This window comes from Cyrtonyx montezumae, unplaced genomic scaffold, assembly GCF_038088225.1.
Source record: "Cyrtonyx montezumae isolate F1298 unplaced genomic scaffold, pur_monq_1.0 scaffold_12, whole genome shotgun sequence".
Classification (NCBI taxonomy): Eukaryota; Metazoa; Chordata; class Aves; order Galliformes; family Odontophoridae; genus Cyrtonyx; species Cyrtonyx montezumae.
The window spans coordinates 5,972,564-5,988,592 of NW_027071848.1; the positions used below are offsets into that span (position 1 = coordinate 5,972,564).

The 16,029-nt window shown below is 39.4% G+C and overlaps 1 protein-coding gene across 3 annotated transcripts in view; it reads right to left on the reverse strand.

Annotated features, from left to right (window-relative positions):
- GRM5 (glutamate metabotropic receptor 5) overlaps positions 1 to 16,029 on the reverse strand; it is a 226,811-nt gene that overhangs the window by 118,528 nt on the left and 92,254 nt on the right. For all 3 annotated transcript variants that reach the window (XM_065729973.1, XM_065729972.1, XM_065729971.1), the window contains exon 2: positions 7,973 to 8,222. In XM_065729973.1, the coding sequence (XP_065586045.1) occupies positions 7,973 to 8,222 (250 nt within the window). The remainder of the gene's footprint in view (positions 1 to 7,972; positions 8,223 to 16,029) is intronic.

Genomic DNA, 16,029 nt, shown 5'->3' on the forward strand with positions numbered 1-16,029 from the left:
AATTCTATAATCACTCTGTAGTATTATCAAGATGAGTTCCTCTACATAAATCTCTGACACATGGGTAGTGTTTTTGTATACAGGTCTTTGGGGTATTTTAAGTACTCCTAAATTGTTTCACATGTAGGCTTATAGAAAACCTCTCTCTGCCTTCGTGGTTCCTGCTTTACCCTTGTAACTGAAATTTATAATATATATAACAATAACAATGAAGATGAAACAACTGAATGAATACCCTTCTGGTGAGTTCTTTTCCTTTATGTGCCACGCACTCTTTTTCTGTTTATCTACACAAAGAATTTATGAGGAACGCAGAAATTAAGACTTGAATAGAAATGAATGTAGATTTGCTGGGAGAAGAGAATGATCCTGGTCCATGTGATTTGGAATAGATCAAGAGGAGATGATAACATGGAGCTACCTACCACTGGGTTTTCCCCTCTCACAAACACATTAGGATACTGGATTGTGGTCTGTGTGTATGCAATGAGCAGCTGTTCCTGGGTACAGATTCTCAGATGATGCAGATAAATCAGGAAAAAATAAACAGAAGGAAAAAAAAGAAAAACAAACAAACCAAATCAAAACAAAACAAAAAGCATCCCTAAGAAAAAGCAACAGCTATACCTACAGAATGAGAGATTACAAAGCAAATAAAGTTTGAACCCTTAATCAGTGCCTCTCAACAAACACAGTCTTTTATATACGAACAAGCATGTACCGAGCATTTAACGAAGATCACTTAGGCTCATTTAACCTCATTATTCAAAATCCATAGCTGTTCTAAAGATCAGAATATCTCAAGGACAGTAATGGCTTTCATACTGTTCAGAATATCTTTAAATCTTTCTAGGAATATGTCCTGGAACACAGTTTCAGTTTTTGATTTAATGCTTTAAATGGTTGTTATTATCATATAACCTCCACCAAATGTTAGAATAACTGCTCTGGAATTTAAGCTCTAAATTTACTTTCATCCCTTGATTTCCTATTTTTGAGAAGAAAGCTTCTAATCTTTTCTCAGGCTTAAACAGAAAAAGTTTCTATTGTTCCAAGATTATTTTTAGTTTCTTTTCTTACACTTGAAAGAGGCTCTTTCATCCTCAAAATGGGCTCACTTCAGAAAGCTCAGTGAACATTTCCTATCATTCTTAGAAGACATATTAGAAGAGAACAATTGTCAGTGAGCCACCCTTAGATTTTCCCTTTTCTGAGTTGTAATCTATTTGGATAGAGCAGAGCTTTAAAATCAAGTTTTAAACCAGAAACATGCATTCATGAAGAGAAGTGCATCCACAAATGGGTACAATCTCCCAACAATGTCGCTGATTAGATTTTACACAAGACTGCATCTAAAGGTCTATTGTCAATGCAAAACTGTCTTTGAGATCATCTCACCATCATTTTTTTAGAATTAGGAAGACACCTTATTAATTTATTCTTTTGCCAATAGGAATAAAGTGCTTCAGGGTTCTTTGCCTCCCCTTTATCTCTGTTTTCCCCTGTCTCTGATTTCTACTGGGAGAGTAGAAGTCTAATCCCATACTGTGAAATGTATTTTCCTTTCATAAGGAAATTTTTCAAAGCAGATTAAGTGTAAGTCTTTATATATACATATAAATAGTAGTCTCAGAGATGCAGGGAAGTAACTGCTACCTTTGTGTACATGGATAAGAAGTAATCGGATTTAAAAAAATTATAATTAAAAATTTTCTCTATTTCTTCTCAGAAAGAGCAGTGAGGTGTAAGAACAGACTGCCCAGGGAAGTGGTAGAGTTGTCACCCCTGAAGTGACATGATCTTGAGTGGTCACAGGCATGAGTTGATGGTTGGACTAGATAATCTTAGTGGCCTTTCCAACCTTAATGATTCCATGATTCCATGTTTACATGAAAATAATAACTTAAAGATTAGTAAAAATTTAAGAAGTAATTAAGAACAGGAAAAAGTTTCTTGAAGGATCTATGGGATTTTTGTCTTTGTAAGATTGCAATTAGATTCATCCAGAAATTGAACAATCATGAATTAGGTAGAATGGACCTGCACTGCAGAATGACATGCTGAGATCCCAGCCAATGCCATTTTCTGTGACACAACTCTGTACAAGAGTTCTGGCTGTAAAAATTACCATTTCTAGATTGTTAACATCAGTCTTAGATAAAAAAGATCAGATTATTCCAAAAGTAAATTATTTAATACCTGTATGTGATTGATTATGTCATGAGAAGGACACATGCATTACCAGTGCCAACCAATGATTTTTATTTCTTATTGATGAAGACTGCCTATTGAGTCACACTGAAGTAGTATCTCTTTATGGCACACATGAATTACTAAAAGAACTTGGGTCACTGGAGTATGAAAGGCAACATGGGCGTGTAGTAAAATAGAGGCTCTATCCTGAGATGCTCACTGTCTCAAGCATTCATAAAAGACAAAGTCACAGAGGAAATCCAAAGACATGGAAATGCAATGACATATTTAAAAAGTAAAAATAAAAAATAAAAAACCCACAAAGACAGAGAGTGTTAGGACTAGAATTTATATCTGAACTTCTGTTATACTCACAGCACAGGGGTGTCCTTTACTGATATATTGCCTTTGATTTAGGAGATTCTTGACCTGTAGATTTGTCAAAGATTTACAAATGCACTGGAAGAACTGCTCCATCCTGGCTTGTTGTCACTATTTGCCAGTCATTTGCGATTAGCCATTTCCAGAACAATACACTGGTTTGGTGGACTTTTATCTTATCTCATACAGCTATGTTTATTTTCTGATGTTAGACTCTTAGATGTATAGGACCTACATTTTCTGTTAGAGACATACACACCTCTTCTTGACAGAAGTTGAAGGTGGCTCACTTGCCTATGTACTCACTAGGAAATTCATTATTTCCTGACAACATCACGTATGCATCAGAACACATGTGCAAACAAATCATCTTGGGGAATATACAGCATTTCTGCTTGGGAAAATTGAAGACATTATTCCAATTATTCTTGGAGCTTGCCCCCATACAAATTAGAGCTTGCTTATGTCTGTATTTGCAACTGTGAAATTGAACTGTAAGATGCATTGTTTAATTGGAACTAGTCAGATACAACAATAACAGCAAAAAAAGGGTTTAGAATGAGAAGAAAATAAGAAAAATAAGGTAGACTAATTTGTTTTCAGTGCAAAGAATTGCACTCCCTACAACCCTCAAGCCCTAACTTATGGAGTTCTTACTTTAGTCTTCTGTTGTTCATATTAGAGAAAGTAAAAGATTCTTTCAGTTATTACACAAATACATTTGAACAACAACACTAGTGCTTCCATCTGCTGCAGGACATAGCTGGAAGCTGCTATTTCTCAGTTTGAGGGCCACTGAGCTACAAGGAGTAAAGAGTCCACAGAGCTTCCTTTCCTAACTAGTCATTCTCTAGTCTGCATTAGCACTGACTAAAGACACTGGATATAGAAGGCAAAACAGCTTTTCACTTTCTCAGTCTTTTTCGCAGCACTAGAAAACATTTGTTTTAATTTGGGTGGCAATGAAGGTTCTGAATTAATGTTGCTAATTACAGTGCATTTAATTAATAACTATAATATGCTTATTCCTTGGGCTACAATCTGATGCCTGGAGAACTCAAATAAATGAGTGGGCAGCAGACGGTGGTATCAGAGACAACAGCATTCAGGCTCCTATCCACCATGGACTAAATAAAAAATAGGCATCTCAAAGAGCCCTACTAAGAGGTTGCATGATTGTACACTGAAAACATTTTTTTATCTGCTTATTTTATCCCCATGGAAGAGATCTGCATAGTTATACTACGTTGGCTTCCACATTCTTGCCAAAGACACTGTTAGAGCTATTCTAGATGAAAGAGTTTTGGCAGATTTATTTTTCCCTGAGGTAGTAGAAATAGACAAAAATAAATTTAGAGCATATTTAAGGTCTGCTCAATTTTCTTTCTTCATTTGTTTTACAATATCTTCTCGATTTCTCAAGTTTGGATTTGTACAAACACAGAAAAAGGCATGTTAACTTCAGCATTCACCCACACCACTCAGAGCACTTTCAGGAGTCAAATTACCACATCCTCTGCAGTGAGATCTTTCTTCACTCAATGGACACTTCTGCAAGTCTCACAGAAGATCTCTTTCTGAATTATTGAGAAGAGCTCATTTCCTTCAGATCATCTATCTTGCTTTAATTTTTGTTCAGTAATACCAGAACTTTTTGGTTGCTAACTAAATTTTCTTCACATAGTGTTGAGTTTCCTATAAGTCGAATGACTTTCAGGACTTCCTGGAACTAATGTTCCTCCCCATATTATAGTCCCTCCTTATCTTTATCTCTACCACTAACCTTATACTTTGTTGTTTTTTTTTTTTCTGCAAGGTCTCCGAACCTGAGAATCAATAGCAATTTCCTCCAATCCATTTCCACAGGAGCTTAACCAGTGTTAAGCTGCACATCTTTAAATAACATCAATTAACTTTACACAGAAGAAGGGGAAGCAACATGCATTTGTGGGGTAACAAGTATCTGCTGGTAGATGAGGCCTTTCTTTTGAACCCCCTGCATTTCAGCAGCAGGAATTCTCTCTTCTAGTTGGGATGTCCTTTTCTAACCTTCCCAGCTGAATTTGGCAGCCCAGGATCCAGGATCAGAGCACCAATGTAGAAGTACAAATCTTTCTCTATATTCCATTGCAGTTTCACAAGAGACATTAGCTACATGAGCCTTCTTCTACTTCAGATGTAGAATTTCCTCCTTTGAATATTCTGAGCTGTCTGTTCATTTCAAACTTCTGCTAAATTACTTCCCTATTCAAACAGTACATTAAAAAGTCCCAAGTATATTCTTATTATAAAATCTAGATTAATCCTTGTGCCACATCCATCCCAGTTTGGTACCATAGGATTTTCTCCACAGAGCCAACAAAGCCTAGGAACTGAAATCAAGAGCACACATCATATTGGGATTCTAGAAAATGGAGCTTTAAATTCCTAAAGGAAGTCAGATTATCAGTGGACAACAATAATGTTGTCACTAATAATGTTGTCTCACATAATAGAATCATAGAATCATCATCCTTCCTTCCTTCCTTCCTTCCTTCCTTCCTTCCTTCCTTCCTTCCTTCCTTCCTTCCTTCCTTCCTTCCTTCCTTCCTTCCTTCCTTCCTTCCTTCCTTCCTTCCTTCCTTCCTTCCTTCCTTCCTTCCTTCCTTCCTTCCTTCCTTCCTTCCTTCCTTCCTTCCTTCCTTCCTTCCTTCCTTCCTTCCTTCCTTCCTTCCTTCCTTCCTTCCTTCCTTCCTTCCTTCCTTCCTTCAATTCCTTCCAAATTCCTTCCTTCCTTCCGAATTCCTTCCTTCCTTCCGAGTTCCTTCCTTCCTTCCGAGTTCCTTCCTTCCCTCCTTCCCTCCCTCCTTCTCTCCTTCCTTCCCTCCTTCCCTCCCTCCTTCCCTCCTTCCTTCCTTCCCTTCTTCATTCCTTCCTTCCTTCCTTCCTCTCCTGAGAAACCTAGAGATCATCAATTGGTGGAAGGGGAACATTTTTATGAGAATAAACATTTTTATGGAACAAAAAAAATAATTCCACATCTTATACTCTACACTTCAGTCTTGGTGCACTACAGGCAAATAAAACATTCTGCTCTCCTAAGAGAGGCTCAAATTAAAACAAACATCCTCAGTAGACAAAACTGCATGCTTTGTTTCTGGCTGATACCTAGTTGTAATATCACTGGTGAAATGAGATGTGAGGCCCACATGTCCTGGGGATTTCCAAAGGGCAGAATCATACGTAGAGAGAATGCTGAACCCAGCTGCCTGAGGCATCCACAGAATGGGATGCAATGGTTGGATATGGTTAAATGCAATTGGTTAATGTCTGTCCCGCAGCAATTACTGGTTGGGGAAAGTTTAACCTATGTCTGAGTAGCCACTTCTCAACTATTACTTTGGATTATCTGTAAATAGATAGGATAGAAAAAAATCCCTACACCTTGATTTTCTTTCTTTATAAACACTTCCACATTTTTCCCCAAAAAATAAAAAAAAATTCACTGGCGCAGATACATATAAATTGTTCAAGTACAATTAAAATTTTTTTGATTTAACTTTAAGCAACTTAATCTTTGAGATAAACTATTATTTTCAGTTTACTGAATGAGAGTTGTATACTGAATAACAAATTTCTTATAATTAAGCATGATAGCTCCCATTGTGTCTAGAAACAGATTTTTTTCACTGTGGAAAATAAAGCCAGTTCTCTCTAGACTTTTTCTTTTGTTTGTGATTTTTTTTTTTTTTTTTTTTTTAAGAGGTAAGATGTATTGCTTCAGTCCTATTCACAGTTGTCAGTTCTTGAAGTTCTTACTCATAAAGACATCTCTGAGGGCTAATTTTAGCACTGTTAGTAATGCAAATCCTATATAGAATTAAGTTTGCAGAAGCTAAGGGCCACCATAACTTTTGAAGTGCTTACATGCTTCTAAGTATGAGTGATATTGCATTAAAATGATAACTTCTTGTGTTCATGGTAAAAAAGACAGCAAATATAATGTGACACCATTTGCACTTAAAGGTGGAGGAGGTGACATTTGCTCATTGTTAAGCTACTAGCTAGTAGGCGTTTCCATCTATGTTAGTCTTCAAGACAGTCTTTGTACAAGCCTTTTTTTGTACAGCTCTGATTCCTCAGAGCTGCTTTAAATGTCCATGTTACAAATAATGGAATTAAGAGGGTTCTATTTTTCTTCATTAACTACAGATGTGATTAGTCCACGTGGATGTGCCTAAACTGTAGACATAAAAATATACTTAGGTGAATCACACCCTAAGGACAGTTATTGCTTTGGATGTCAGGGCAGAAGGCGAAGAAAGGGAACAAGATAATTCATGGAAGAGACTTCAGAAAAAGTGCATTTGAAAGGGAAAGCAGCCACAGTAGCCATAAGACAAAGAAATAAGTAAGCAATGAATCTCAATTTGACAAAAAAATCTACAGTCCAAAGATGGTGCCAAGGAGAAAATATAGAGGTAGTAATCTTAGCACCTCAGCTTTCAAGTCTGTTGAGGAAAGCTGCCCTCTTTACATGCTACCCTATGGATATCATCAGGATAACTCATTTCACAGATACTGTTTTATGCATTCCTGTTCCTGTCCTGTTCATACTTCAGACAGCATCAGGTCATCCTTCTAATAATGCACCTGAAGAGCAGCTGGGCACATTGCTAGCTCCTGGTATGCTTCATTTTGTGGTCAAAATACCATTTTTTCTTATCTCATTTGGGGTCCAATTATTGATTCAGAATATGTGGTAATTCTGTGGTAAGGTCCCAGTAGGTGGACATTAATATCTTTTACTTCTCTGCCTATTACATGGACTTTTCCTGCTGGGTGAACGTATTTGAGAGATTTCCTTCCTCCCTGCAGACATCAGAGAAAGAACCACGGATACCAATGAGCCATACGTAAGAAGTTTCATCTGTCTGTTGCCCTTAGCACAGTAGGCACAAATCAGTACACTGGCTGAAGCAAAGGAAGAAAAGGTGATAGATATTAACCTCTACTTTTTGGAGAGACCTATTTCACATTGATCCAGAATCAGCAATTCTTAACACTACCTGATTGAGGCTTAGATTCAAGTTGTATATAGGTACGTTATACATTTTAAAGTGCTGTAAATAAAAGGAATGATGCAAACCAAATGATTGTGTGTCTGCTTTCCCTCTCATAATGGTCTTACTAGAACTGGACTTAGAATTAGAATTGTGTTTGCATGGCATGTTATGACAATAAAGTGTTTCTTTGTACAATATGTGCCAATACAACACAGCTGACACTACTTTCTGTATTTAAATTATCACGTGTCTAGGACAGACCATGAGTATGAGCTTTACATATGCATCACTGGACTGTCTTTCATTTCGCCCTTCTCTGATGAGATGGGCTATAATTGTGTAGCGTTACTCACCTGCCCAGAAGCAAAAATTCTCCAGCAAGTCCCAGACGCCTCATAGCCATTAAAAGCCCTCTCACAGTCATGCCTTCACAGAAACAGGCAACCACTCTTGCCTTGGGCAGGTGGCTCCGAAGCTTCCGCAGTAACTTGTCAAAGCTCTGCTCACCAGCATTGCTATAGATTTTGTAGGAGTGTGCAATGCAGATGCCTTCCTTGGCTGCCATATCTTTGAACGCTTCCATTCCACTTTCACCATAGTTTCCTACATGCAAACAGAAATGTTTGTGAATATTCTTAAATTAGCAGTAGTTTTTCTTTCTTTGGAAACAGCAAATATTTTAAAGAGCACATAACATATCTGCACAAAGATCAGTGTATCCATCTTAAAAAAAACCAACAAACTTCAATTTATACATTCATTTTTCAAGCAAAGATCAACAAAATTTGCTAAGAACCCTTACTTTTATTCAGCAATCTTCTCTGTTGAAAACAAAAGGCTGTTAATTATCTTAATTCCTGTGGGAATCGGTCCAAAATATCTACAGCAAAGGATATATAAATTAGACATTGTCTTCTGATTCTCTTCAGTTGACTTAATGTGGTCAGTTGCTCTGGGACTTACTTCGAAAAAATCTAAAAATAAATGTTTGGGATATATTCTTCTGTGTAATTTTTTGAATGTTAGCAAAACAAAAAACTAATAACAACAGATTTTTTTTTCATAATGAAATCTGAATAGCAACAACTTCTGAATTACACTGAGAAGTAAAACTTTTCCTGTCATGAAAGAATTTCTTCTGGTGACTCATGAGAGTGAACGACAAAACAGAGGATGAATGTACATTTACCATCATAAGATCACAGGTGAATCAAACGTACATCTGTATTTTTTGAATTAAATGTCAACAAACTCAACTCAACTCAAATTCTTGATATTTTCTTTCAAGCTATTCTTCTGTGCTATAAGCTTGTAATAAATACTCGTAGATAGATATTCCTATTTATTTTATCTCACTGCAGAAAATTTCTTTATTACCAGGCCTGTAGGAAAGCCACAGTGCTTAAACAGTAGGTGTACAAATACTGCTTACTATCGGACTGACCAGTACTGTCTGTCTGGTCCCATGTACTCCTCCATCTGACTTTCTAAATCTGCTTCTTGTATAATTTAAATCAGAAAGATGTAGGGTCAGGAACTCTGACATCTCAAAAATACTGTCCTAACTTCTGAGTACTGTTCCACAGAAACACAGTTAATACACACTAAGACTGAGTGAACGTATTAGTAAGTAAAGTTTTTGCAAGGAACTGGTCTTCTGTTAGCATGCAAGTAGAAAACCTTATAAAGAAAAATATTTCTTTTCCAGGATAGATACCAGTATATAAGACGACAGTGGAAATGCATGTGGAGTAGTTGCAGCCACACTTCGAGTACTGTGTTCAATTTTGGGCCCCTCACTACAAGAAGGACATTGAGGCCCTGGAGCGTGTTCAGAGAAGGGCAACAAAACTGGTGAGGGGTCTGGAGCACAAGTCTTACGAGGAGCGGCTGAGGGAGCTGGGATTGTTTAGTCTGGAGAAGAGGAGGCTCAGAGGAGACCTTATTGCACTCTACCACTTCCTGAAGGGGGGTTGTGGTGAGGAGGGGGTGGGCCTCTTCTCCCTGATAAATAATGACAGGACGAGAGGGAATGGCCACAAGTTGCGCAGGGGAAGATGTAGATTAGATTTGAGGAAACATTTTTTCTCTGAAAGAGTGGTCAGGCACTGGAATGGCCTGCCTAGGGAGGTGGTTGAGGCACCAACACTAGTGCTATTCAAGAAGCGTTTAGATGAGGTGCTAAAGGATTTGATTTAGTAGTTGGGTAGGGATAGTGATAGGAGGATGGTTGGACTAGATGATCTTATAGGTCCTTTCCAACTTAATGAACCTATGAACCTATGAGCATTCATAGTGAGAATCGTGCAATGGGATTTGAGCTGTCTCTGTCTTCTGCTATTATGACTTATATCAAAGAGTGTTTTGATGTTGAAGAACTAGTGGTTGGAAATGACAAAGTAGAGTGTCTATGGATAAGGATCAGGGGGATAGTCCTTAGGAGTGACATCGTGGTGGGGGTCTGTTACAGACCACCTAGTCAGGATGAAGAAATAGATGAGATGTTCTATAAACAACTCGTAGATGTTGCACGATGGCCAGCACTCGTTCTCATGGGGGACTTCAACTTCCCTGATATATGCTGGAAATACAATACTGCGCAGAGGAAGCAGTCCTTGAGATTTCTAGAATGTGTGGATGATTGCTTCCTGACTCAGCTGGTGCAAGAGCCTACCAGGGGAGATGCCTTGCTTGACCTACTTTTCACTAACAGGGAAGGACTAGTAGGGGATGTGAAGGTTGGAGATTGTCTTGGCCAGAGTGACCATGAAATGGTGGAGTTTGCTATTCTGGGTGCCGTCAAGAGGGTGACTAGCAAAACTATTACCTTGGACTTCCGGAGGGCAGACTTTGACCTGTTCAGGACACTTGTTGCAAGGGTCCCTTGGGACTTGCTCCTGAAGGGTAAAGGGGTCCAGGAAGCCTGGATGCTCTTCAAGATGGAAATCTTAAAGGCACAGGAGCAGGCAGTCCCGGAGTCCTGTAAGTCAAGCCGGAGGAGCAAAAGACCAGTGTGGATGAACCGGGATCTTTTGTTGAGACTCCGAGAGAAAAAGAGAGTCTATGTCCTCTGGAAGATGGGTCAGGCTACTTGGGGTGACTACAGAGAACTGGCCAAGATCTGCAGGCAGAAAATTAGAAATGCTAAAGCCCAGCTTGAAATTAGGCTGGCTACTGCTGTAAAGGAGAACAGGAAACCCTTTTACAAATATATTAACAGCAGGAGAAAAACTAAGGAAAATTTCCCTCCTTTACTCAACGAGGCAGGCAATATAATCACAGATGATAAGGAAAAGGCTGAGGTTCTCAATGCCTTCTTCACATCTGTCTTTAATAGACAGGACAGTTGTCCACATGGTACTTGCCCTGACCTGGAAGTCCGGGACGGGGTGCATAATGCACCCCCTGTGATTCAAGCAGAGACGGTCAGAGATCTTCTCCTCCATCTGAACTGCCACAAGTCCATGGGGCCAGATGGGATCCACCCAAGGGTGCTGAGGGAGCTAGCAGAGGTGATTGCCGAGCCACTTTCTGCCATCTATCAGCATTCCTGGTTATCTGGAGAGGTCCCACAAGATTGGAGGCTTGCCGATGTGACTCCCATCTTCAAGAAAGGCCGTAAGGAAGACCCGGGGAACTACAGGCCTGTCAGCCTGACCTCGGTATCAGGGAAAGTTATGGAACAGATGATATTGAGGGAGATCACACGACACGTGCATGGCAATAAAGGGATCAGACCCAGCCAGCACGGGTTCACCAGGGGCAGGTCGTGCTTGTCCAACCTCATCTCCTTCTATGACTGGGTGACCAGACAGGTAGATGAGGGAAAGGCTGTTGATGTAGTCTACCTGGACTTCAGCAAGGCCTTTGACACGGTCTCCCACAGTATTCTCCTAAGGAAACTGGCAGCCCGTGGTGTGGACAGGTTCACTCTTCTCTGGGTGGAGAACTGGCTGGAAGGCCGTGCCCAGAGGGTAGTGGTTAATGGAGTTAAGTCCAGCTGGCGTCCTGTAACGAGTGGTGTCCCCCAAGGGTCAGTTTTGGGGCCCATCTTGTTTAATATCTTTATTGATGACCTAGATGAGGGAATTGAGTGTACCCTCAGTAAGTTTGCAGATGACACAAAGCTGGGAGGATGTGTCAAACTGCCTGAGGGTAGGGAGGCCCTTCAGAGGGATTTGGATAGGCTGAACAGCTGGGCTGAGCAAAATGGGATGAGGTTCAATAAGACCAAGTGCCGGGTCCTGCACTTTGGCCACAATAACCCCATGCAATGCTATAGGCTTGGGGCAGAATGGCTTGAAGAATGTAGAGAGGAAAAGGACCTGGGGGTGTTGGTTGATGCTCGGCTCAACATGAGCCGGCAGTGTGCACAGGTGGCTAAGAAGGCCAACAGCATCCTGGCCTGTATTAGAAATAGTGTAGCCAGCAGGAGCAGGGAGGTGATCATCCCCCTGTACTCAGCTCTGGTGCGGCCGCACCTCGAGTACTGTGTTCAGTTTTGGGCCCCTCACTACAAGAAGGACATTGAGGCCCTGGAGCGTGTTCAGAGAAGGGCAACAAAACTGGTGAGGGGCCTGGAGCACAAGTCTTATGAGGAGCGGCTGAGGGAGCTGGGATTGTTTAGTCTGGAGAAGAGGAGGCTCAGAGGAGACCTTATAGCACTCTACCACTTCCTGAAGGGGGGTTGTGGTGAGGAGGGGGTAGGCCTCTTCTCCCTGATAAGTAATGACAGGACGAGAGGGAATGGCCACAAGTTGCACCAGGGAAGATTTAGATTAGACCTCAGGAAGCATTTCTTTTCTGAAAGAGTGGTCAGGCACTGGAATGGCCTGCCTAGGGAGGTGGTTGAGGCACCATCCCTAGCGCTGTTCAAGAAGCGTTTAGATGAGGTGCTTAAGGACTTAATTTAGTAGTTGGGTAGAGATAGTGATAGGAGGATGGTTGGACTAGATGATCTTATAGGTCCTTTCCAACCTTATGAACTTATGAACTTATGAACTTATGACTTTGTACATTGGAACCACCAAGCACTCAGCCTGCCCACATATACCACTTATACTGGTAGGCAGTTGGACTGAATGATCCTAGAGGTCTTTTCCAATCTTGGTGATTCAGTGACTCCATTAAGGATTCCATTCCTTTGCTGTTCAAATTCAGAGCTTGTATTAGGTTCCAGGCTGTATATGAACATGAAAGACTCTGTCTCCACTTTAAAGATCATCTGAATAACCAAGAGACAAGAGTGGAAGAAAGAAAACTTCATGTCAGATCAGAAAAGAATCACTGAGATCTTGAAGCCAGCAACTGGAATGCATGTTTCCTTATGTTATAAGTACCAATTTTCATTTTCCTCCCAGCTGTGACTGAGTCTGGTGGGAAATTTTGCAAACTACGCAGATTGTGCCTGGATTTTTAAACTCTCTTGCAGCAGTGCTTCCTGGGAGTTGTAAATCAGATGCTCTGTGCTTCCTCATGTGCCATGCTCATAGGGCAAGCATTTCCTGTGGTGGATTAGCATCAAGTCATTTCCATGAGATGCTGTAGGATTTCAGCTAGATGCCAAAAATGTGGTATCTCATGAAAGACTTATTACAGCCTCAGAAGTCAGTCTGGAAAAATAGGGGTCAGTCACAAAGAAATTCCACCAGATCCTGAGGCCATTTAAAGTACAACATGACTGTTTCACAAAAAAATAATGTTTGTTTAGAGTTATTACTTTTCTTAAAGTTATTCTCAATTAGGTTAGTCTGGATCAAAATTAAATATTTTTTTCACTTTTCCTAATATAAAAGTTGTGAGGTTATACCAAGTTTGGCCTTAGAGCATGGAAGTTTGAGGAAAAAAACATTTCATAATATATCTCAAAGTAATAAAATTTCTGAAAACTTCATTTTCAATCAAGAAATTTTCATTCCTGATTAAGTCTAACAGTTCTCTTCAGTGTTCCAGATACTGAACTCTTTGAAAGGGTTATAAACATTCAAAACTGATACCCCAAAGCTTGCTATAAAGCTGAGAACAGGTTTAATTACAGTACTGAAAAAGTTGTAGGTCTTGTGATGAATATTGCGTCAATTGAACAGGAACAAACACTTAAATGCCATCTAGTCCAACCTGCAATAAACAGGGACTCTTATAGTTTGATCAGGGCTCTCAGAGCCCCATCCAGCCTGAACTTGAATGTCTCCATGGATGGGATATTCTCCACCTCCCCAGGCAACCTGTTCCAGTGCCTCACTACCTTTATTGTAAAATTCTTTCTTAAATCCAATCTAAATCTACCCTCTTCCAGTTCGAAGACATTTCCCTTGACCTGTCACAACAACATATCCTGCTAAATAGTCTGTCCCCTTCTTTCTTACAGCCCCTCATTAGGTACCTCTGCTCTCAGGTCTCCTTGGAGCCTTCTCTTCTCCAGGCTGAACAGCCTCAACAGTTCACAAAACACATTAATTCTTCATGTGTTCTCCATTACACACATGCTATCATCTCATCATTTAACAAGACTGGGAGGTTTCATAAAACCATACAGAAAGCAATGCCTCAACAAAAATGAGAGAAAATGTGCTAAACTATCAAGGCCACTTAAAAAAGTGTTACATTCTGAACTTTTGGAAGAAGTGCATCCCAGCACACTGAATCTGTAAGTGTGTTCTCCAACTGGGGAAACTATAGCTGCCTGAACGCAAGGGAGATTTGATGGAAACAAAAAGCCATATATTTACTTCAAGATACTTATACAAATACACCAGTGGAGATCTTGTCATGATCATTACTGATTAAACACTACTTCTTAAATTATTCTTAGTGAATTTCCCTGTTTTGCTGGACATTTGATAAGTTATGTATGTTTGATTTGAGCAATACTGTGGGGATAACGAACACGTTTTAATGGATAAAGAAATAATTTTCTATTAAATTCCTTTGCATTACACATTAGGGTTCACATCTTCTGAACAATCTTTCCATGGAAAACTTGTACATGTACAAAGGTGCACAAACAGCACAGGGAATGGGAAACTAGGGAAAGTATACTACATCATTTCCTCAAGGATGAAATGAAATTCACAGTGGGAAAGCATCTCAATGCTCTCTGCGTGGAACTGGGCTTCTCATAGATATTTGGTTCCTATATATATATATATATATATATATATATATATATATAGTGTATATTATATACATTACATATATATTATATAAATTTAATGTGTATATATATATATATATAGTAATAGAAAATTGGACTTGTGCTTTGAGAAGAGCAATTTTTTAGTTTCACTTTGAAGTGAAAATTAATTCAGGAGCCCTATGCCAGAGCCAGTGCAACAGCTTCTGTGACTTCCCTGTGACAGAAGTTGTCTACAACCTTGCAATCTTCCCATGAAACTCTTCTGTTTCTACTTATAAACTTAATGAAAATTACTAAGAAAGAAATTAAACAGGAGGGAAGGATTGATTTACTTTCATTTGTCTAATTCCAATTCAGCAGAAATGTTTCCAGAAACAACTAAAGCTAGAACTGATGTATGGTCAATTTATACTCCTCTGCCACCAAATTCGATCTCTATTTCATTGTTGGGAAAGCAGTGCCCCTATATTGTTCTGCTGGGGGTGGTAGCACAGTTTTTTACTGATGTCCATCTTATCCTGAAAGTTTGTGGCACAATCAGAGCTGCTAAATATCATTACCTCTTTGGAAATATGTCCAATACTCATGGCAATAATGGGCAGCTGTATTCTTATATCAGCCTGAATCCTGCAAGTTGCCTACCTGAATGACTGGCTATAATCCTTGTTCAAAAATTGCTCTCACATGTTTATGCTGTTATAAATAAAGAAACAAGCAAACAAATAAAATGAAAACCATCGAATACACCAGCAGCAATGCTTATCCCTGCTTCTGAGTTGTAAATTTGTTCTGAACTCAAGCACATCTCTCAGTCTATAGTCTAACTACAAAAATCTGTTAGTTCCCCTTTCAATGATTCAGTACTAGAAAGAAGCTATTATGAAGCTTTAAAAGGACAGATTGTGCTTTTTTCCAGATGAGGGTTAACATAGTATAGTACATAATAATACTTCAATCTGATAGAACAGGGTCAGGCAAACTGCTGGTTGTTCTTGCCTCTCCTTCCTGCCCAGTAATTGAGCCAATTGAACCATCTGAAAATAAACTGTTGAGAGCTTATCTGCATTACACAGCAAAAAAGCAAGTTTTTTAACCTAAAAATAATTTTAAACAGTACACAGGGATTTCTTTATGGAATACAGAATGGCTTTTTTTCCCTGTTGGCTTATCTGTAATAGCTTGCTGTATGTGCATATTGTTATCAGATGATTTGGGGGCTTATAAGAGACTTTCATTGAACCAGCCTTAATGAAAGATTTAGGCTGTAAAATTGCT